This window comes from Melozone crissalis, unplaced genomic scaffold (genome assembly GCF_028551555.1).
Source record: "Melozone crissalis strain CALT ecotype California unplaced genomic scaffold, PUWL_Pcris_2 ptg000034l_1, whole genome shotgun sequence".
NCBI lineage: Eukaryota > Metazoa > Chordata > Aves > Passeriformes > Passerellidae > Melozone > Melozone crissalis.
In genome coordinates, this window is record NW_026535812.1 from 3,306,167 (window position 1) to 3,328,811 (window position 22,645).

A 22,645-nucleotide genomic window follows, 5' to 3' on the forward strand; every position below is an offset into this window, starting at 1 on the left:
TGCAGGACTGGCTACACAATTCACTGATTTCTGAACAAAATAAAGGAGTTTAATGTTGTTCTACCTCACAGGCAAGTGTTTTGTAAGGCATTAAAGTAGCTGAGCAATAAATTCCCACGTGTTAACAACTTGTGGTCTGTATAGCAGTCAGTAGCCCAGTCATGTATATTTTTACAGGAAATGATACTCCAGCTTTCTTTCTTTGTGCTCCTCATGTGTAGAAAATAAAAGACAGATTGTATAGAAGCACACAGTACAAGTTTACACATACAGAATATATTCAGGACTACTAAAATACCATGTTGCATTTTAAAACATTTTATATTTAATTGACTTGTGCAAGGTGTTTATGACAATCTATTTAAAATGAGCTCATTTCACACCACTATCAGCACTTTAGGGAAACCATGTTTTAAAAAAATCAAATACCAATGAACACTTATGTCATGCTGCCACAATGATTGCAATGTTCCAATGCACATATCCAGCTTCAGACAATAAAGGAATGTTTTAGCAATAAAGCCAGATTTTGACCAATGCTACCAATGCAATTGGGAATAATTAAAAATGCTGAAATCTGTATGATTTTGAGCTCACTTAGCACTAAAATCAATAAACAACAAACAGAATGTCTTCTGACACCAGACACAGTTACTTACTTTGGCATTTTCTTCTGTGTTTAGTTTATTGCCCTTTAATAGAATAATCTTGAAAGGGTTGGAAATATCCCACACACTCTGAGGAGAGAAACAAAGATACAAGTTCACTCTTCACCATTGTAACATGAGACCTATTTTGTAAGCCAAGCATTTTAAGCAAAAATATCAAATACAAAGGAAAAAAAAGTTCAGTTAAAAATATAAATCTGAAATCTTCAAAGATAAATTGGTCATCATAGCTACAAGAGGAGATGAAGTAAAAACTCAGCTAGAAGAGAGTTTTCTAGGGGTGAGAACATACATCATGTACAACACCCTGACAATTCCAAATTTATTGTTCATTCTGAATAACTCCAGAGTGTGTAACAGAGCAAAGACCTGTCCACATTTCTGTTTCTGAGGTAAATCTGCCAAGCAAGAGGAGGCTCTGAGTTGACCCAGGTGACCTCCACTGGAGCACAGCAGTCACAGCACAAACCCCAGGCTCTGTGATTTATGTGCCACGAGTCGCTGCTCCCTTTGGCTATCAGACATTCTCCCCACCAACTCACAGTTGTTGCTCTTTTTTTTGGTGGCAGAGGAAGAGGAAGGCTGGAGGATTTACGGTTGATGGCAGCTTCTATGGCAATCATCTCCTGCTCACACATCTTCTTGATGGTGCAGCACTCCACCAGGGTCAGCTGGGGAAGGGTCCTGCTCATCACACAGTTGCGGATATACTGAAAACCCAGGGAAAGCAGCTGTTAGCAGCCAGCAGAGTATTCCTACAGCAACTTCCAAACCACAGGAACAAAGAATTCATTCCAGAGCTACAAAGGGAATGGTGCTCATGTGTTTTACCACTGCAGACACGAGGAGGGGGATGTTGATGCTCAGTAATGGGATAGTAGGGATGGGAGGAAGCACCTTTGGACAAGGCAGCAGGGAATTGTTACATCAAGTTCCAAAAAACTCTGTGTACCTGGAACTGAATTAATGGGTGATCACCAAAGACATATTCCAGCCTTCCACTAACTTGCAGCACATAATCAGCAGGATCAACTTCCTCATCCTCTTTTCCATGGATAGTCAAACGTTTTCGGATTGCCAGCTCGTTCAGCTTGATGGGATTCATGTTAGGAGACACCTGGAAACTAAATACATCCTAACAAAACACAAGCAGGGATAACAAAGGTCAAACTTGTCTTAGGCAGACAAACCAGGCTAAAATTGTAGCACACATAAAAAACCAGGTAGAAATAATAACTGTTAAATCCAGATTACTTTAACAATTAGACTCTGTATGTTTAGGGCAATCAAAATCACACACACCCTAAAAGCTGTAAGGTGTTAATTCCTAAAGTTTTATATTATCAGAAGTACTTTTAAAAACATAGGTCTTTATTTGATTTAGCAGTGAATTAAAGACTGCTAGAGCAATGTATTGATCTAGAAGGTTCTATTTTGGAATGCTGAATGAGGGAGAATAAGTCATGATGCATTTCAAAGTATTTAGCAGTACTAGAGGTGTTAATTTTTCATCTTTCTGGCCACAAGCAAGTTATCCTCTTTTTAAGTACCACTGAACTCAGAAGAAAAAGCTTCAAGTAAGAAAGCAAAAGAAACTGTGAATGTAATTAATGTAGAAAACCACCACCACAGTGGGAGGAGAGCAGAAAAGAGGAGCAGTGGCCAATACCTGTAGCATTCTGAACACAGTATGGAAAGACTGCATTTTTTTAAGAAAGTTTTTAATTAAAACCCTTAGAGGCTATCAACCTATTTCCAAAGTATCTCTAATTTTAATGTGTTCTAAAAAGATAAAAGAAAGAAGGTACTCCCTTTTGTAAATTAAAAAGGAGGTTTAACTTAATTTCAAGTTCCTAAATTACAAAATCTTCTGTGAAATCTTTCATCTCCCTTCATCTACCACATTATGCTTTACACAGGTTTATTTGCAAAGGTTGATTCAGGAGGTACTGGGGTTTTGTTGTTTTATTTTTTTCAAGTTTTTTTATTTACATGCCCAATTCTGAAAATGTGAGCACCCTAAACCCAGTTATTGACAAATGTGTTGTCAGTGTTGCCTGCTTAATTCTTTTGACTTGTGCTTTATTTATATAGACTGGTAAGGAGCCAAGCTGCCCAATGGAACAAGCAAACTCTGCAGAGTCACAGCAAACTAATTCTGCGTTTTCTCAGTTTCTGCCTGGTCCACAACAGCCTCCCCCTTTCAGAAAGCTGCCCCAATGTGAAGGCTTTCTCCTCCTGCCATAACTGCTAGTGGCAGACAGGGAATAACACTTTTTCTTCACAGGAAGCTGGTAGTCCCTGACAGCTGCCTTGCTCCCCAGATGATCTGAACAGAGATGTCACAGAGATGGGGAGCAGTCTCTCCTGCTCCAGAGACAGCCATGAAGCCCTTACAGTTCACCCACACCTTCCAGACAAAAACTGCTTCAATATTTCCTTCTCTCAATCTTGCAGCTGCAAGAATTGACAGAACAGTCCCCACACCTTCCTCTCTTACTCTCCTGGGATGACTCCAGTGCTCAGTGCAAGCAGCAAAGTCTGGAAGTTTACTGCTCCAAAAAGCAGCTCTGATTTGAACTGTTAATAGCTCTGAAGGTCAGAGCTGGCAGCAGAAGCATTTGAAACATTTGAAATGTCAGCAGCCTAAGCTATTATAGTGGCAGGCAAATACATTCTGCACCAGCAAGAACTTTTGCACTGCTTTTGTCCTGTCAGCATAGGCATATAGATGCAGTATTTAATCAAGGGATGAAGATAATCTCACTCCTGGATAACACAAATTCTCTCTTAAGCTGAAGAGGACTGGAAAATGTTTTGTCATAAAACACCTATGCATCCAACAGCAGCTGGGGTTACTGGTGACCAAATTTAGCTTTTGTCTCTACATTTAGTGTCTCCAGAGGCAGATGTGTGTACCACTTTAAACCTTTAAAGTTTAAAAGGTTAGTGCCAGAAATAATTCAGCTTTGTAATTAAAATAATCTGAATCATTAGAAAATCAGCCTCTGGCACTTGGGTCAAAATGGACACCGAATCTAGCCTGATGCATTTACACACTTGTAAGATTTTTAAGGTTTCCAGTGCTGACTATTCATGGTTATCCAAAAGAACAGAGTGCAAAAAAGGGTAATGGGAATACTGGATTCAAGCACAGTCAGAGCAACTGCAACATCATAAAAACTCATGCTAAAGCATTTCATGTTTTCCTAGTAGACACTAAAGAGGGTTTTATTTTAAAAATAAACTATAGTTTTGCAAGCCTTAATGAAAAGCTAAGTCTCAGTGTTTTGGTTTTCTACATGCATTTCTAGTAAAGGAAATACTGATTCTTCTTTTTTAATTTTTTTTTAATTATTTCTCAATCTAAGTAGCAGATCAACCTCAAAGATGTTCAGGGAGCCACACACAGAGACCAGTGTGTTGAATATGGTGCCTACCAATCACCAGCAATCTCTGATGAACTGAGCTTAAAACTGAATGTAAGTGAAGCAACACAGGAACAGTTGGCAAAACAAGTCCTGACAGCTTTGAACTATGGTTTACATTTAAACAAATGTGAAGTAATACAGAAGATACAATTGTACATTCTGCCTCTAGAAGCTGAACTGTAATTAGAAGTTCAATTCTCAACCAAGGGGTCACATCCTCACTTTCTTTCAAGAGTCAATGATCCTGCTGAAAGACTTTGCAAACACCACAATGTAAGTACTCTATTTCATTCATATCCTTGAGCAATCCATGCCAATTCAGCCCTGGACCAAGAACAGCTCATGAAACATGAACAACCGTTCCTACCTGGCAGTTATCAAAATGAACAGCCACCACAAGGTTTCCACTGTAGAGCTTATCTTGGAAGCTCTCTGGGATCACAGGCTCCTGCTCTGGTGGGTAAGTGTGCTTCAACCAGTCCATCCAGGAGAGACCCACAAGGGACTGAATCTTTTCCTCACTGATTCTCCTCATTTTAGCTCGGAAGTCATTCACTTCAGGATCTTGTAAGGCATCAAACTCATGGAGACCTGAAAGAATTCAAGGAAGCAAAAGGATACACAGCTGTAAAAATACTGCCCATCCCATTAAAACTGTTACTATCTTTGATAGTAAGTTAAGGTGACACAGGTGGTTTCCTTCAGACATCCCATCCAAAATGGATGCTCAAAGCTGAGCTGGGTTCTACATTGTCCTGTACATCAGTGTTCTTCAAAGTTACTTGCACAACTGGCATGAGTGTTTATTTTAAACAAGAACCAATGTACCTCCTAGGTACTATGAAGTGGAAAATCCAACCTTACCCTGAATTCAAGGTAGTTTGAAAGTTTTAAGTCTCTCCTCACAAGAGCAAATTTTAAAAAGCACAGCACATGCATCATAAGGACCACAGAGCAGAAGTGCTTTCAAGTTACAGGGTTTTTTTAACAGCCCAGAAAGATGATATCATCCTTTTAAATTTTGTTTAAAAGTCAAAGAAGAAAATCCTCTACTCAAGTCAAAATGACATGACTGAAATTTCTACCAATCCAAGACCAGTAAAGTTCCTTTTCCAAAACATGTAAAGAACAAACACACAGGGCAACTCCTGCCTGACCACTTGGTGGCCTCCTGTGACTGAGTGACAACAGAGGACAAGGCTGTGGATGTGGACTTCTGAAAGGCCTTGGACATGGGCCCCATAATGTCCTTGTCTCTAAACTGGAAAGAGATGTATTGGATGGGAGACTGCTCAGTAGGTGTGAAATTGGTCAGGTGGGCACATCCAGAGGGCCACAGTCACCAGCTCAGAGTCCCAATGGACATGAGTGACAAGCAGTGTCCCTCAGGGTCACCAATGTTCTTAACTAGCTTCATTAATGACATGGACAGAGGCACTGAGGGCACCCTCAGCAGTGCTGCAGATGACACCAAGCTGAGGGGTGTGGGGACACACCCAAAGGAGGGGATGCCAGCCACAGCAACCCAAACAAGCTCAACAAGTGGGCACATGGGAATCTCACTGAGGTTCAACAAGACCAATGCAAGGTCCTGCAGATGGGTCGCAGCAACCCCCAGGATCAACAGAGGCTGGGGGATGAGCAGATGGGGAGCAGCCCTACCCAGAAGGATTTGGGGGTGCTGGTGGATGAGCAGATGGGGAGCAGCCCTACCCAGAAGGATTTGGGGGTGCTGGGGGATGAGCAGATGGGGAGCAGCCCTACCCAGAAGGATTTGGGGGTGCTGGGGGATGAGCTGTACGTGACGTGGCCATGAGCACTCAGAGCCCAGAAAGCCAAACGTGTCCTGGGCTGTATCACAAGCACTGTGGGCAGGTGGGCAGGGGAGGAAGTTCTGCCCCTCTCTTCTGGGTCCCCAGCACAGGGGGACAGGGACCTGCTGGAGAGACTCCAGAGGAGGCCACAAAGAGGCTCAGAGGGCTGGAGCACCTCTGCAATGGAGATGGGCTGAGAGAACATGAGAAAAGCAAGCTCTGGGGAGTTCTTAAATTAAAAGAGGGTAGATTTAGATTATATGTAAAGAAGAAATGTTTTACAAGGAGGGGAGTGAGACACTGGCAGCAGTTGCCCACAGAAGTGGTGGATGCCCCATCCTGGACACACTCAAGGTCAGACTGGACAGGCTCTGAGCAACCTGGTCCAGTTGAATGTGTCCCTGCCCACAGCAGGGTGGTGGAATGAGATGACCTTTAAAAGGTCCCTTTCAACCCAAACCATCCCATGTTCCCATGATACAATGGAAAGCTGTGACTTTGGTACTTCAGGGCATGTAGGGCCTGCACATGTCTTTATCTTTACTGGTGAACTTTGAAGGACATTGTCCAAATCACACAAAGCACCCAGCACCTTCTGAGAACAAAGCACTAAGTTTAGAAGCTCAGACAGGAACCCATTTTTTTCCCTACTAAGGTACAGAATAGGGGCTGCTTAAGGCAGGATCTCACACAGCTCTGATAAACCAAATATTCAATCACAGAATGTGAATCTCTCCGAATCTGTCAGGATCTGTCTGAATGGTTAAACTGACCAACTGTTCCCATTGTCAGCTCTAACAAATAGGCAGACAGTGTACTGCTGAAATCTAAACAAAACCTGCAGTCTCTTATAAGAGACCTAACAATGGCTCATTGTTTTAAAACAAGAGGTATGACCTCATATGACCCTGTCAATCTTGATTGTATAACCATGTAGAGTAGATTTAAAAGCTGAAAATTCTGAAATAACATCACGAATAAGTTACTGTGAAACCTTTAAAAATAGCATTTCATTGTTTGATGAAAATTAGTGTCACAATTGAGAGCAAAAGCAAGAATCATTGTTAACCAACTCAGACACCACGTATAATAAAATCATAATTTCTAGCTCCTTGTGAGTATCCAGTTTTGTGGTAGGTTATTTATGATAACACTTTTCAAGGATTATGCTGTTCTTCACTTAATAATAATATATATTAATATATATTAATAATAATAATATATTTTTTTCCTCATCTACAAAATAAAGTTTGTTCCTGATTGATGTTCCTGATATGCTTTAAATACAGAAAGTAGCTTTAAATAACTTGCATGTGTTTCATGTTGAGTATTTAAATTCTTTCCAATTACATCAGTACTTGTTTGACAAAGGGAAATACTGAATTTTTAATAGTTTTTTTTTAAATCCACCCCTGCTTGCCCAATTAAAACCCTCATACACAACAAAGTTTAACCTCATTTCTCAAAAAAATAAATGGAATTACCTTTGCCTATTAGGACACCTATTTTGGAATCCAACTTTTCTCCTGGATCACAGTTCCTTGTCACTAGTTTAAGGACAGGAAGAAAGGGTCTAACATCACAAAGTCTCCGTGTTTCATCCTCTAATTCTTCATGTACAGCAGTCTGATTCACACATGAGAACATGTAAGAGTCAATCTCCATGAGGAGATGAAAGAGTGGGTAGGAATGTGCCTGCTTCCATAACAGCTGCAATGAAAACAAAGAAATAAATGAAAAAAACCCCAAAAACAGAAAATAGGGACACATCTTAAAGTACTGAAGGTACCATTCATTTCCATTTATGATCCCCAAAAAATAGAAAAGAAACATGTTTGCTAATTTGTTTAAATTTTACCACTACAAATCATTGTATGTTTACTTTGTCTCACTTCTAGTCTCTATCCTGAGTGATTTCCAGGACAGACCTCTGGAGTTAGCATCAGCATTCCTTTTCTTTGGGAAACAGCTAAACATCAACAGTATATAGTCACGGCATGTCAAGTTTCCATGTGCCACAAGCAGCAAGGCAACCAGGCAGTTTAGCTCCAATCCCTTATTGCTGTCACTTACACATTTGTTTTCAAAATCTTTATCACTTGAAATCACTTGATGTATTAGAAGTAGGTTAGTCTGTGCTGTAATTCATTCACTGGGAGAAGTTACTGAGGAATTAGGCAATGTTCCCATATGGCCATTATCTGATCAAAGGTCATTAGATTGCTTTTTAGTGTCTGTGGTCACTTCCTTACATTCTGCCCTTCCCTTGTTTGGACATTCCATCGTGCTTTAAGTGCTGCTCCAATTTGTACAAAACCTTTAAGAAGAGGCAGATGCAGTTTTTAAAGCAATTATCTTTGGTGCCAGTCAACAGAAGCAGGAGCCCAATCTGTGACTTTAAAAATCTAATCAGGGCAATGTTAGCTCAGCAAACAATGGACTGTCAATGTGTTAGAAAAAGCTTTAGAGTAGCAGTACAGTATTAATTGGAGCTATTAGAATAACCTCTGCTGAAGTGTAACTATCAGCAAGGAGCCACTTTCCAACCCTTGCCCCCTGCCCAAACCCAGTGCTGACCCCCCCAGACACATTCCTTTATCAGTCAATCTGCTGGGCACGTGCCTCCAGTACCTCATGTCTATGCCTGCTAAAATTCATGACTTGATTTGCCAGAGGGCAGGCCAAAATGAGAACCAGCCCTCATTCCAACCCTCAGCTAAATGCCCATTTGGTGTTACCTGTTTAATCTGAGATATGGTGGCATCTCGAGGGACATCCAGTTTGATGTAGATTCCAGTGGGCAACAGGAAGTCCACAGATATTGAGCCATCAGAACCAATCTGTGAATCCACTGCCCAGATGTCAAGGCTGTCTGTCACGGCAGGAGGCATTATGGAATCTCAATAATATCATAACCACATGGCCTTAGGGAAAAAGAAAAAAACTCTAAAATTCAGTATACTTAACCTTCTGTAATTAGACACACATTTTAAAGTCTTTGGAAGGTTGACATAAGCCTGCTTTGTACAGCTCAGCTTACAACTCTGAGGTCACAAATGCCAGTATTGCAAACACATAAGCACATTTTTACTCATTAATGCTATTTAATATTCTAAAAGTATTTGCCTAGCAAAGCACTATTGAGATGTTTATATCATTAAAACTAAGTGAGAAGAGAAAAAACTAATTAGAGGTTAGCTGAAACAAACTAAGAAATATTAATTAATTAACTTAATTTCAAGTTCTCTCTAAAACTTTACCTGTGTAAAACACAACCAAAATAAGTTTCATGGATGAAGAGTGGCAATATTTGGTCAGTTTCATTATTTTATTTTCTGCAAGTTTCCTCTTAGTTTTCCATGAATGTGGCCAGTGACATGCAATTTGAAAGTTTGCATTAACAGCAGGAAAAGTTTCTTTGACTCTGCTACACACTGCACTACTAGAAAGTGCCATTTTCCTCTGAAGACACTTATCTCAATTTGTTCTCACCCTTAGAGAAGGATCACTGAACTCCACCCACGGTGGGAACTGCCTCCCTGCAGGGTAGGAGGAAACCCTGCCCATGATCTCCCCTGGCTCACTCCTCTGCCTTCCTGCTGCCTGTCCTCTGTATTTCAGCACATTCCTATTTACTTTGAATGCCACCACTGGTTTTTCTGACATTCCAAGTCTTCTTCTGTGATTACCACTCTCTAAAGCTGAATTTTCCCTTTAGCCATGGCTCACTGAATCATTCCTCCTCATCCAGACAATGCTCCTCAGCTGCCAGAGGGATAGGGAGCATTGGAAAACACTACAATAAAGCACTTTAACACACAAGTTACTCCTGCATCTTTTGAATTCTTGTTGGACAGCACAAGATGCGGGAAATCACCCTTTGTAACAGAGAATGTCAGAATGTTGAACTCCACTCGCAGCTTTCCAATATCTCAATTAGTCCTTCCCTCCCTCACAATGGATAACAGATGATGCCAGCAGCACAAAAATCAACTTGCCACAAAAATCAAAGCTGCCTCAGTTATTTGCCAACACACTCCATCCCCCTCGAACTGCCACATAAATGCACTGAAAAACAAAAGCCAGATCATTCCAACACCTTTCCACCTGGCCTTAGCAAAGCTGTGAGGACCAGCACAAGCTGCCAACACATCTTGGAACCACATCAATGCATGGATCACTTCACATTCCACTTGTACTAGATAAAATATAGCACAGTTTTTATTAATGCCAAATAAAACACCTTTACCTTTCAGAAAGCATAAGTACATAAGGAGAAACATTTTTCTTCTCAATAGAAGCAATAATTAGGGAGCTTCTACCATCATCTCTATCAAAAATAGTTTTACCACCATTATGTCCACATTTTTATAAAAAAAATCCACTACACTGAACATAAGTAATTAGAGGTGATAGCATGGTAAAAATAACAACTCAGATATGAAGGTATTTTATTTGAATCACCACAGTTTACAAATCCATCCATTCATCACTGGACATGCAAAGTTTAGCATGGTGTGTGAGCTCTAAGCTGTCTAAAGGAAAGAAATAAAATGTTACCCCACCATTACATCCAGCACAAACTATGTTATTGGAATAACACAGCATCTACCCAAAAAACAAACCAAGATAAAATGTCTAATTCCTCATTAGCAATCAGTATATTTTCCACAAGCTGCTATTTAATGGGATACTATTTGTTTTCCTCCATCCAGTTACTTGTACTCATAAAATGCTGGCTGCAATTCTGTTGGAACTGAAATTAGCAGTCAGCAAAAGATACTACTATTGTACATTTTTCATATTTGGATATTCACATTTGCAGTTATTTTCTGTGCTCATGAGGGTAAAATAAAGAGGTATTTCCATTACAAAGTGTTACTTGGACAGGTACAGCAGCAAGAAAATCTGTTTTATGTAGTTATTTTGTATGTAGTTAATTCCTGCTTTAATTCAGTGTATCTTTTCTATTTTCATCCTCTTTCAGATATTTTCCGCAGTTGTAGCTGTTGAAACCACTTTAAGTGCATCAACAAGAGTTTAAAATCTTCAAAGAAACAAGACTTAAAAATGCTGCTCCGTATCCTGGAGCCCAAACACCATAACAGAGAGTTATAAAGTTCTTGTAAGATACTTGTTTCTAATTACAGATTTCCAGCACAGACACCAGAATCTTTAACTGAAAATGCAAATGGAATTGTAAAAAAGGGAAGGGAAGCCATCTGACCAATGTGAGCATGCTGAGGAGCTATTCTTGCCTGCAGGCACTTACTTAACATTTCCTTCCTCAAGGAAGCAGGTCAGTGTGCTTTGCAGGCAGCACCCCTTCTGCCCCAAGAGCTGACATGACAGGGTGAGAGAAGCAGGTTTTATCCTGAGAAATTCAAGACTGCCAGCCCACAGCAGCTCTGGGGATGAGTCACGGCCCCAGCTGGGACGTGTGTGGTGACTAAATCTCAATATCACATCTAGGAATTGAAACAAAGGCAAAAAGCCATCTGGATTGGGAGTAACAGCACCAGAGACATTTTAAACAACTTCCAGCTAAAGGAAAAAACCAACAATTCAAATAATAATAAAAAGCTATTTCAGGCTGTTAACCTCATAGCTATTCCTGCCCACTGTCACAGTAACAACAACCTCACTTACAAAAGAAGGAAGTAATTAAAGCAGCACTTAACCTTGGCTCCTCAAGTGTCTAATCAATGACTTGGAATGTCACAGGAGCAAAGCCCAATACAAAATGCCTTGCTAAGGTACAGGTGGTACTGACAGACAGCATTCAAACCTTCCCATGTAAGTGTAAATTTTCTCTAAGCTTAAACCTGCAAATTTCACATTCATATATTTGTGTGTGCCCACACACTCTCCCTCCTAATCAATTTGTATTTTCATATACCAGCAGCTCTGCCAGAGCTGCTTATACTAATGGAAAGAAACGGAACACAGATGAGTAGAACATCTGCAGAAGAAGGAAATTTATCACTCATTTATTTAATGTACACAAAGAAGAAGCCCTAAAATAGGATTTCTCAGTTGGGTGTTGCTGTTGTGGTTTTTAAAGGACTTTCCATCTCTAGGCAGACAAAAGAATTTGTTCATTCCAGAAGCCAGGAGATCTTACAGCTTTTCCCTCACCTCCCAACAAAAGTACATCTCATTTAATCAACAAGACCACTTGGAAAGGAAAAAGGAAAAAAAAAACAAACAAAGAAAAGAAAGAGCTACCAGAAGCAGGCTGCTTCTTCACTGATTTCTAAAATACTTTAAGGACAGACACAGTCAAAAGTAAGTTGCAGATATTTTTATGTGAATTGCAGCCCCCTCATGTTTTCTCCCTAAGCAAACCAGAACTAAAATCATATGTCCAGGTTATACAGAGCAGGTACAAAACTAGTTTGGAAAAAAAACAAAATGTAGGCAACACTTCCAGCAAGTGCTGGCCACCAGCAGAACCACTGGAACATTGCACAGTACCAGTTAACAAAACCCAGGCATTCAGAACATCCCCAGCAGTTTCAGATTAATTCTTCAGACCAAAGGCTCAGTAGGATTTCAGAGGCTGTGGTTACACACCGGGGCTGTGCTCTCTTTCTAAACCACCCACCCATTTTCCTGAAGGCAGGCAAGACTACCTTGTGCCAAACTCAAATCCATTGTGACCCCTTCAGGACATTGCTGAGAGCCCAGGACCACCCAGCTCCAAGGGTTGCCCACCACTGCAGAGCTGGAGAAATCAATTTTACCAATGCTGAGTAGTTAACTGGCACAGGTACAGGAATTAAATCAATTTTACCAGTACTGGGTAGTTAACTTGCATACATACAGGAATTAAATCCAGAAGGTGCAAATATCACAGTGCTGACCAAGGAGATACAAAGGTCCTTTGTACCCTGAAATTAAGAGCTGCCCAAGAACATGCTCACAGTGAGCCTGTCTGGAGCACTGCAAAAAATGAAACATGGAATAACAATGCAATGAACTCTCCTTTGAAAATAATTTATCATATCAGCAAAAGGCTTAGACATTAAAAAGTACCAAATCCACTTTAATTGTCATCAACACTCAACATTTATCTGAGTCAGATAAGTTCTTCTAAAACCAACTTTTTGAAGAATGCAGCAATTATGAAAACTCACACTGTGTCATTAAATCCTTTACTTCTGAACTCACCACAAATCCCCTATCACTCATCCTCTGAGATCTGTTTTTCTGTTGTTAACACCAACATAAAATCCAACACAATGTTCAATGTTTTATCTTGAACGAGAATCCAGAAGAATACTAATCAAACACAAGTAAAAGTAGCTGCAAAGAAGGTGGTAATTATAAACACACATATAATGCAGTGCCAGAGGAGAATTTTGATGCCCTGTTATCTCTCCTAGTATTTATTCTCCTGAGCACCAAGTCTTTGGAAAAGTCTTTAGAAAAGCTATCTTCCATCTGAAATGATGTCACCCAGCCCTGAGATGTGGTCAGTTCTCTCAGGATGAAATCAGTTTGCTATCATCCCAAACAGATGGCAAAAAGTTGGAGGGGAGGATCATTTATATATTGAAAAGTAACTTTCTGTAAGTTTCTTTTACACCATCTCTTCGAAAATCAGGTGCATTTTAAGGGCAAATAAATATCTACAGCTCTTCAAGTTAAATATAAAGCTGGATTTATTCTTCTTTTTCACCAAACCTATAAATATTGACATAAAGGATGAGTATCAGAAGCAAACTTGTTTTGGATATGCAAAAACTAAGGGCACTCTGCTTATCCAGATTTTTGCTTTATGTAATAAGTTGTTACAACTGTTGAGCACCACATCCAAGACAACCATCACTGTGATCAATACAGCTCTTTATCTACTGCTTGCTCCATCATGTGGCAGTCAAGGGGCTAAAAAAAACCAGAAGTCTTGCAGCAGTGAAAAGGGCCACCCCATGCAGACACACAGGAACAGTGTTTGAACAGTATCTCACTGTCCAGAACAGACGAGATGACAATCTGACCACAGTCTTTTTCTAGGAAACAGCAGCACATCACATAGTGTAAGTAGGAGAAACACTAAGCACTTACACAACACAACCATTGTAATCGTTTTTCTAACCATGTAAACATCTAGTACTATAAAAGGATGAGCAAGCTATAAATGAAATATTTGAGAAGAAACAAGGGAGAAGAACCTATTAGAACGACGGAAAAGGAGTCTGACTATGCAGGAAGACTTATGTCCTATGAAACTTAGAAGGCCTTTAGAAAAAGGGTTTTAAAAAAGATTTTAAAAGTCTGATTTCTTCTGAGGACACTAAAGACAAATATATGCATTAGATGAGGGGCAGTTCACAGCTCTGTAGAACTACGTTCTCTTCTGTTCCTCAATCAGCACCAAATTCCTAGGAGCTGTTCTGCAGCCCAGAGCAGTGCCCGAGAGCTGCCCAGGACCATCACAGGCTGTGACAGGGGCACTTTGGGCACCAGCTCGACCCTCTCCGCTCATCACTCCTGCTCCATGGTCTCATCACTCCTGCTCCATGGCCTCATCACTCCTGCTCCATCTCATTGCTCCTATCCCCTGCCCCCATCACTCCTGTTTCATGTCCTCATTCCATGCTCCTGTTTCACTCCCCTCGTCACTCCCATTCCCTCTCCTCATCACCCCTGTTCCATCCTCCCATCAGTCCCATTCCATCTCCTCATCATCCCTGTCCCATCCCCTCATCAGTTCCATTCTCTCATGGCTCCTGTTCCCTCTCCCCCACTGCTCCCATTTCATCTCATCAGTTCTGTTCCATCCCCTCATGGCTCCTGTTCTATCCCCTCATCGCTCCAGTCCCGTTCCCTCCTGTTCCATCCCCTCATGGCTCCAGTCCCGTTCCCTCCCCTCATCCCTCCTGTTCCATCCCCTCATCGCTCCAGTCCTGTTCCCTTCCCTCAACGCTCCAGTCCCGTTCGCTCTGCTCATGGCTCCCGTCCCATCCCCTCATGGCTCCCGTCCCATCCCCTCATGGCTCCAGTCCCGTTCGCTTCCCTCATGGCTCCCGTTCCATCCCCTCATGGCTTCAGTCCCATTTGCTCCCCTCATGGCTCCCGTTCCATCCCCTCATTGCTCCAGTCCTGTTTGCTCCCCTCATGGCTCCTGTTCCATCCCCTCATCGCTTCAGTCCCATTTGCTCCCCTCATGGCTCCCGTTCCATCCCCTCATGGCTCCCGTTCGCTCGCCTCACTGCTCCCGTTCCACTCCCCCACTCTGAGGGCAGCCCGCAGCGCCATTCAGCTTTCCCCATTTCTGCCATGCCCTCCTACCCGCCATGGGCACACAATGTTAGCACCGGGCACAGGTGCCCCCCGTTTGGCACAGCCCCAGTGGCCTCGGCCTGTGCATGCAGCGAGGCGCAGAGAGAGCGCGGTCCTCACCCACAGAACAGACACAGGGTGACACCAGGGGTAACGGAAATCACAGAATAACCAGGCTGGAAGAGACCTTCAAATCATCAAATCCAACCCAGCTCCAACAGCTCCACTAAACCCTGGCACCCAGTGCCACATCCAGGCTTTGTTAAACACACCCAGGGATGGTGACTCTGTCACCTCCCTGGGCAGCCATTCCAGGACTTTATCACCCTTTCTGTAAAAAACTTTTCCCTAATATCCAACCTGTATTTCCCTTGGCACAGCTTGAGGCTGTGAACTCTGGCTATGTCATTTGTCACCTGGAGAAAGAGCCCGACCCCACCTGGGCACAGCCTCCTTTCAGGAGCTGCAGCCAAGTTTAAAGGTTTAATGTGACAGGTGCAGCACTGCCTATTCCAGCATGAGTGAAGTGTAGCCATGATATTTTCTGAAAAATCCTTTCCTTAGGATGTTTCCTCCTGAGAAGCTGGGAGGCCTCAGGAACAAAATGCAAACAATGATTATCTGCTGCTGTGGAATGCAACAGGTGCATCTGTGATTGGTCTCATGTGGTTGTTTATAATTAATGGCCAATCACACCCAGCTGGCTCAGACTCTGTCTGAGACACAAGCCTTTGTTATTCATTCCTTCTTATTCTATTCTTAGCTAGCCTCCTGATGAAATCCTTTCTTCTATTCTTTTAGTATAGTTTTAATATAATATATATCATAAAATAATAAATCCGCCTTCTGAAACATGGAGTCATCCTTGGACCTCTGTGAACAGTCACATGTGTGCCACTGCAGAGCATGGAAACCCTGCAGACCCTCCATGGCAATTCTTATTTAGCCCTAGAGTGAACCCACTCAAGGTTCTGCCCTTCTACAGCTGCACAGGTGAATTTCCAGCCAAACTGCTTCCAAATCTAAAAATAAAATACAATCAACTTGATGATAAATACAAATGCCTAAATCAGCAAAGCAGAGGTATTTCCACTCCACAAATGTCAAGGGTATCTACCTACAATAGCAAAGATTTTAAGAATTCAAGACATCTACAAAGTAGACTGGAATGTTATTTTTAAAGATCATGTGGTACTATAAATATTTCCCAGCAGTTTAGTTCAACTGCCACATGAGCTGGCCCTATGGAATGGAAAATTAAATGTCCATTTAGTCAGAGTTTCTCCAGAAATCAGAATAAAAATATCACCATTTAGTTTTCTAAAAATATCTATGTACAGAAAACATAAAAGGCCTTTTTCAAAGGCCTCCTTCCCTCACAGTGCTCACACTGGTACCAAGAGTGGTCTCTCAGCCATCAAGTCTAGATTGTCTCATTTTCCTCACGAAATACAGCTAATTTTCCACAAACAAAGATAATTTCATTTGAGGTTTTTTTTTATCCCAGCTCCCTGATTATTTTGCCTGCTCATTGCCTGTAGCCTTATTCCTCTGGTGTACCCATAACATTATGCACCAAGTTTTGAAAACTGAAGTCAGGATTTTAAACCCACAATGAATGCAGTTTCTACTCAAATATTAATGCCTCTAAATAAAAGTGGCCCAGTTTTCAAGAAATGCTGACCACCTAAATTTACAAATGACTTACACAGGACTCAGAGATATGAAAAATATGCAAACATGTTAACTGGTTACAAATTAATATTTAATTTAAGTAACTTCATTTGAACAGATGGTTAAATTAGATTACCTCTAGTCATCCCTTTTTACAAAAGTTATTCTACAATTCAATAACAGTATAGCTTAAAAACTAACTGTGAATAAAACTGTCTTCAGAATTTTTTTTCCTGGAAAACAAGTCTACATATAGAGAACAACACTACTAAAATGGTATTCCAGACTCAGAGGAACTTATGGACTTGGCTTGCACAAGAAGGAAAATCTTACTTCCTGATACTTTATATATATAAAATTATGTATTTTTACATATATATACACCCTATATATATATACTTTACTCAGGCAAGCACGCACATCTGCTGCTCCCTCTGAAGAATATCTATGAGGAACTGAACAAGTGAATAACACTTAAATCCCAGGCTTTGGATAGATTTCTGCCAATGGCCAGGCAGCAGGAAATTCTGGAAAAGCCAACAGGAACACATCAGCTTCTCACAGCCAATTAATTCACAGCCATCCTCTGCTCTACCCTGAAACCACTGCATAGTCACATTAATACAGAAACAGGTTCAGGCCATCCTTTTGAATTGTGCAAGTAAACTGAGTTACAGGGAGTGGAAAAACTCCTTTCACATTCCCATATTGCTGTGTGAAACTGTCTTTAGAAGCATCCAATCACTGGATCACACACAAGCTGAGGACACTATGGGAAAACATTCCCTTTCAGCTGGCTGGAATGCAGTTCTGCATGGTTGAGAAGGAAGGAGTATAAAGGAATGGAAGAAAACAGCAGCTCAGAAAAGCACAGTCATATGAGGAACAGTTCATTTGACACCTTCACCAATGGAGTCAGGGAGACAAAAAGGAGAAAAGCTCAAAGGAAAAAAGCCCAGGCCAGTTATTCAGGATTCTATATCAACTGGGCTGTGAGAAAACATCTAGTAGAATCACCTTTAGAGGCATTTCTAACAATAGAAATAGGATAGAAAACAATAGAATCACCTTTAGAAGCACTTCTAACCAGCTCTCTTAGATATTTTGGAAAACTTCAAGAGCAGCAGGCAGAGCGGGCTCTGACATGAGGGGCAATGCATCTGTAGATCCTGTTCCTGTGCACAAAGGTGAGACTGAAGATTTGGGAACAGATCACAGCTGGTGAGTTCTCAGCCCTTTTGACCCTGCACTGTAGATACTTCATGAACTAGAGGGAGTGTTGTCTTTTTCCCAGCCCGGAAATGAAACTTGAAATCATTTTAGTAAGGAGGTAACATAAGAGTAGATCTTTAGTTGAAGGCCTTCGGGGGCAGTTATGGAGAGATCATGTTAAAAAATAATGTATAAAAAAAAAAAGCAAAAAACCAAACAGCATCAGGAGGCCAGCATGAAATGTTAGGGTATGTTGAGTTCCAAGAATAGATTAACATTGAAGTGATGGCACACTCACTTGGATATTTTAAACAAACAAACAAACCCAGGCTTAACAAAACAAGTGAAAGGAGGGGGCACGAGGGCAGGAGGAGGATGGACAGTGAGACTGAATGAGAAAGGAGGAGGAGGAGGAGCTGAAGCAGAATAAAGATGCCATTTGAAGCCAGGCAGTCAGGTGTTTCTCCAGTGCTTGTGCCAGCACAGTGAGGGTGCAGGAGGAGTGGCACAGTGACAGCTCCTAGCAGCCTCAGGGCTGCCTGGCCACTTGACAGCTCTTAAAATCATCTCAAATTGTAGGCAAAACCACAGCCTAAGGGACTGGCTTTCTAACAGCCCAAGCTATTATTAAGCTACTTTGCAGTGCCCGTCATGAATCTGAAAAGATGCATTAATAATCTGAGCTTTTATTACTTTATTGTACAAAGTAAACAAAACTTTATTGTTAAGTAAACTGTAGAGGCCCTGTCCTCCCATTGCTCAACAAGAATTGTACCTGACTTCTTAACAGACCCACAACAAAACTAGGAAATAATCAGCCAGGATTAGTTCTGCTCTCTGGGATTTCCTTGCCTGTTCTACCACTCAAAATAATTTTTTATTCCACTGTAAACACAAAGGAAACATTCCACTTATAAGACATTTTAAAATATAAATAGTTTATATTTCCACTCCTTTGGAATTGTACAAATGAACCTAGACCAGCAAATCTCACCAGGGGCTGGCTATTCAGATGTTACATCTAGACAACATTCTACTGTAAAAAAAGTTAAAAACAGAAACTGAGGTTTTCCTCTAAGTGGATGGACACCTCTTCACCCAGGGACTAAAAGATTCACCTTTTAGTTATTTCTGGTATTTTGATCAAAACCTCTAGGAAAGGGGATTATTCTCCAGCAGACAGATTCCATGTATCTACAGAGGGAGGTGAACCAGTGAAATAAAAAGCAGTTGAGGATCAAGGAGGAGTGAAATTTTCACCTACAAGGAGGGCACACAAGCAGCTTGTGCTTAAGTCTCATACAGAGATGCCATGTATCCTAAAAAGTAGAAAGATGCCCTCTAAAGGAAAAAAAAATAGATTTTACATGCTTCATCTGGCCAGACATCCTTTCTGATGGGGTCTGTTTGTTACATAATGTGGATTTTTGAAGTTATTTTTCTTCCTACACCAGTTTCAACACCCGCATCACAGATTCAGAGGTGGCTGCTCACAGCCATTTGTTACATGGACAGGACTGGTCAAGGACTGAGCAAACACTGAAGGAAATCCAACAACTCAACTCTAATGCAAATATTTAGATATATTTTATATCTATTGTTCTATAAAGACAAGTTGAAATAGAATGCCATTTGGTAGAAAAACACAATCCTAGAAACCCTTTTTGTCATGAAGATAAAGGTGATAAAGCCAAAAGAAGCCCTGGCCATTCATCACAAGGACGAAAAATATTTAAGATTACATAGGAATTACAGACTATTTAGCCTGAAAGGTACCCCTGGGAGTCAGCTGGTTCCAAGCTCAGCTCCAGCATCTTGCTTAGGAGTCTGCACACATAATTTTGCAAGTCTCCATGGATGGAGGCTCAGTGTCCCAGAAATGCAGCAGCCCTTGGAGCCTTCAGCATCCCTTCAGCAGGGCCTGGCTGCTCCTGGGGTTACTTTCCCCCAGCTGTGAGAGTCAGCATCTGCATCTAAGACTTCACAAGAAATCCATCTGGCTTTTTAACTGTGAATAGAGATGCTGAGAGGACTTTATTTTAATGCTAATTGCAATTTAAAAATTCCAATTGCAAAATACCTTGTGATGATCCAAACAAACACAAGCACACAAACTCCAACTAAAAACAAACAAACAAACGGGTTGCAAAACATTTCTCCAAAAAGGAAAATATGAATTAATTTTAAGTTGTAACAATGGAATTCTCTGAGTCTCTTAAAAAAATTTAAAAAAGGAAAAAAGTGGGGGGAGGGAGGGAAGAAACACAAGTTTACTGACTGTGGAACACCTGAGCAAGTTTTGTGTCTGGCACAAGCCTAAGAACAATGATTTAAAATTACTAAAGCTGTCTCCAGTGGACATTCTTCATTTTATTTGTTTGGGGAGCTCAGCTGCAACTTTGTTTATCTGTTTTAGTAACTTGATTACCAGAGTCAAGAATTAACTTGTCAAACTAAGTGTGCAGGCAGCAAATAGGTTGGTTTGGTTGTTTGTACTGGGACCTTCTGAGCACGTGCTGTATTTCCCTTGTGTAATCTAATAAGGCAGTAAAAGACAAATAACTCCACATAACACAGCTCCTGAACACTTCAGGGGTCAGAATTCACAATCAGGTGCCACAAGAATGTGGCACATGAGTATTTACCAGTCACTTGACATTTGGCCTAGATCAGGAACTGATGAAATTTAAATGTGCTGACTAAAAATTGTAGCATTTCTTTCAAGTACCTAGAGAAAGGGAACTAATGCACATCAACTTCTTTAAATCCACGCTGAATTGAAAATTTTATAGAATTTTTTTCTTTAAGGCAGGAAATTGATCAATCCAAACCTGTTATTCTGCCAGTTAAACACACTCTGTTAAAAACACCAAGTATGAAAAGCTTTTTTTTGTCTGATTAGGTTCCACAGACATTGTTCTACCCAAATTATGATGCCCTCTACACATCTGTGTTCAAAGAAGAAGCTGAGAGGAGTCATTTCCTCTTGGTAATAGAGTAATATGCTGAAATATACTTCTTGTAAAGTAAAATGACTTCTCAGCCTTCTCAGTTCTAATGGCCAGATCTTTTTCACTCCCAACCAGGCATTCAGGACTATTTCCAGTGAGTTATTTACTCCTGCAGAGTTACATTCACACAACCACACAGCAAGGGTAAAATGCATCAGACATATGCATTTTGCATATTACATTTTACATCAGACAGATGCATTTAAAATGCATCAGACAAATGCAGCTTTTTCCCAGTTTCTAAGGAGAACATGTTTAAACATCTGACAATCTGATGCAAAGTGAGAGAAAAATTATTACATTTCCCATCTCAAGCACATGAAGGATACAGAAATTAAGAATAACACTGTATCAGGATACAAATGTTTATTTATCTGGTAGCAAAAAGTGCCATCCACAGTCCCTGCATTAGGTAGAGAAGCTACCTAATGCTTAATGCTAGAGAAGCTCCTTTTATCAGAAATGAGAGACCTGTGTCAGCCCAGAATTCACAAAAGCTGGAAGTGAGCTACAAACAGTGAAGGAAAGATGTCTGTGACATTCAGAAACTGAAAATCTAAGCAAGTTTGACGAATTATGGAACTGCAACACAGGACAAAAATAAAGTCAGTCATAAGGGCCATGACTGGAGAGTTACAGACCAAAAAAAAAACCAAGTGTATTTTCAAACTCCCTGGAAAACACAAGCAGTGCCTTAACTTTTTCCAGCAAATATGGGTTTATATGTAATCACATCTATACCTGACAACCCCCTGTTCAAAACCACAGGCAGCATACACAGCAGCCAAGAGAAAAACCTGAAACCCATCCCAATTTCACAAGATACAACTAATTCCAAGTGGGAAGATGGTTCAGTGACAATCCACGAGTCCATTACCAGCTGATCAACTGAAATGAGTAGAGTCACTCATTTTTATTTTTAGTGTAACTATAACAAAACTAAATACAATAAAAGCCTAATAATCATGCTGACTTTACAAGCACAAGACAACAGAAAACCCCAGAAAACCCCAGCCCTGTAATACTTACTCCAATGAACCTTCCTTGTTTCAATTTGACTGTGTAGAGAAGATACTTTTATTAAACATTTTCTTCCTATTACTCTTGTTTTTTCAGAAGATTCCACGAGATGACCTCAATGTGATCTAAAAAATGTAAAACACAATACAATGTAATTGACCAAATGAGAAAATTAGCAATTTGTATTTGGTGTAAAAGCTGCACCAACTTTCTGTGTAGAAATACCTAATAAACACATTATTTTTTACTGCATTCAAATACTTCAGCACCACATTCCCACTGCACAATGTGATTAATCTAACAATTAAATCAATGTCAAATCCACAAACACCCTTCTAGCAGAAATGAAAAAAATGGAAGTAATAATGTGAATATGCAATTAATTCTAATAAGTCTTATGATCATGAATTAGTCAAAAGCATTTTTAGCTGCCAGAAATATTTTCAAATTTTTGTTCACTCAATTTGAACCAGACTAGCAGATCTCCATTGCACTTAAAGCCAAAATAAAGGGAGACAGAGTTGCCT

General features: G+C 40.6%; 1 protein-coding gene across 1 annotated transcript in view; it reads right to left on the reverse strand.

Annotated features, from left to right (window-relative positions):
- PIK3CB (phosphatidylinositol-4,5-bisphosphate 3-kinase catalytic subunit beta) overlaps positions 1–22,218 on the reverse strand; it is a 50,281-nt gene extending 28,063 nt beyond the window's left edge. The window contains exons 1-7 of the mRNA XM_054282573.1: positions 22,128–22,218; positions 8,652–8,837; positions 7,398–7,623; positions 4,467–4,690; positions 1,621–1,803; positions 1,211–1,378; positions 660–737 (exon numbers count right to left, since the gene is read on the reverse strand). Of these exons, the coding sequence (XP_054138548.1) occupies positions 660–737; positions 1,211–1,378; positions 1,621–1,803; positions 4,467–4,690; positions 7,398–7,623; positions 8,652–8,804 (1,032 nt within the window). The 5' untranslated portion in view covers positions 8,805–8,837; positions 22,128–22,218. The remainder of the gene's footprint in view (positions 1–659; positions 738–1,210; positions 1,379–1,620; positions 1,804–4,466; positions 4,691–7,397; positions 7,624–8,651; positions 8,838–22,127) is intronic.
- Between the last annotated feature and the right edge of the window lie 427 nt (positions 22,219–22,645).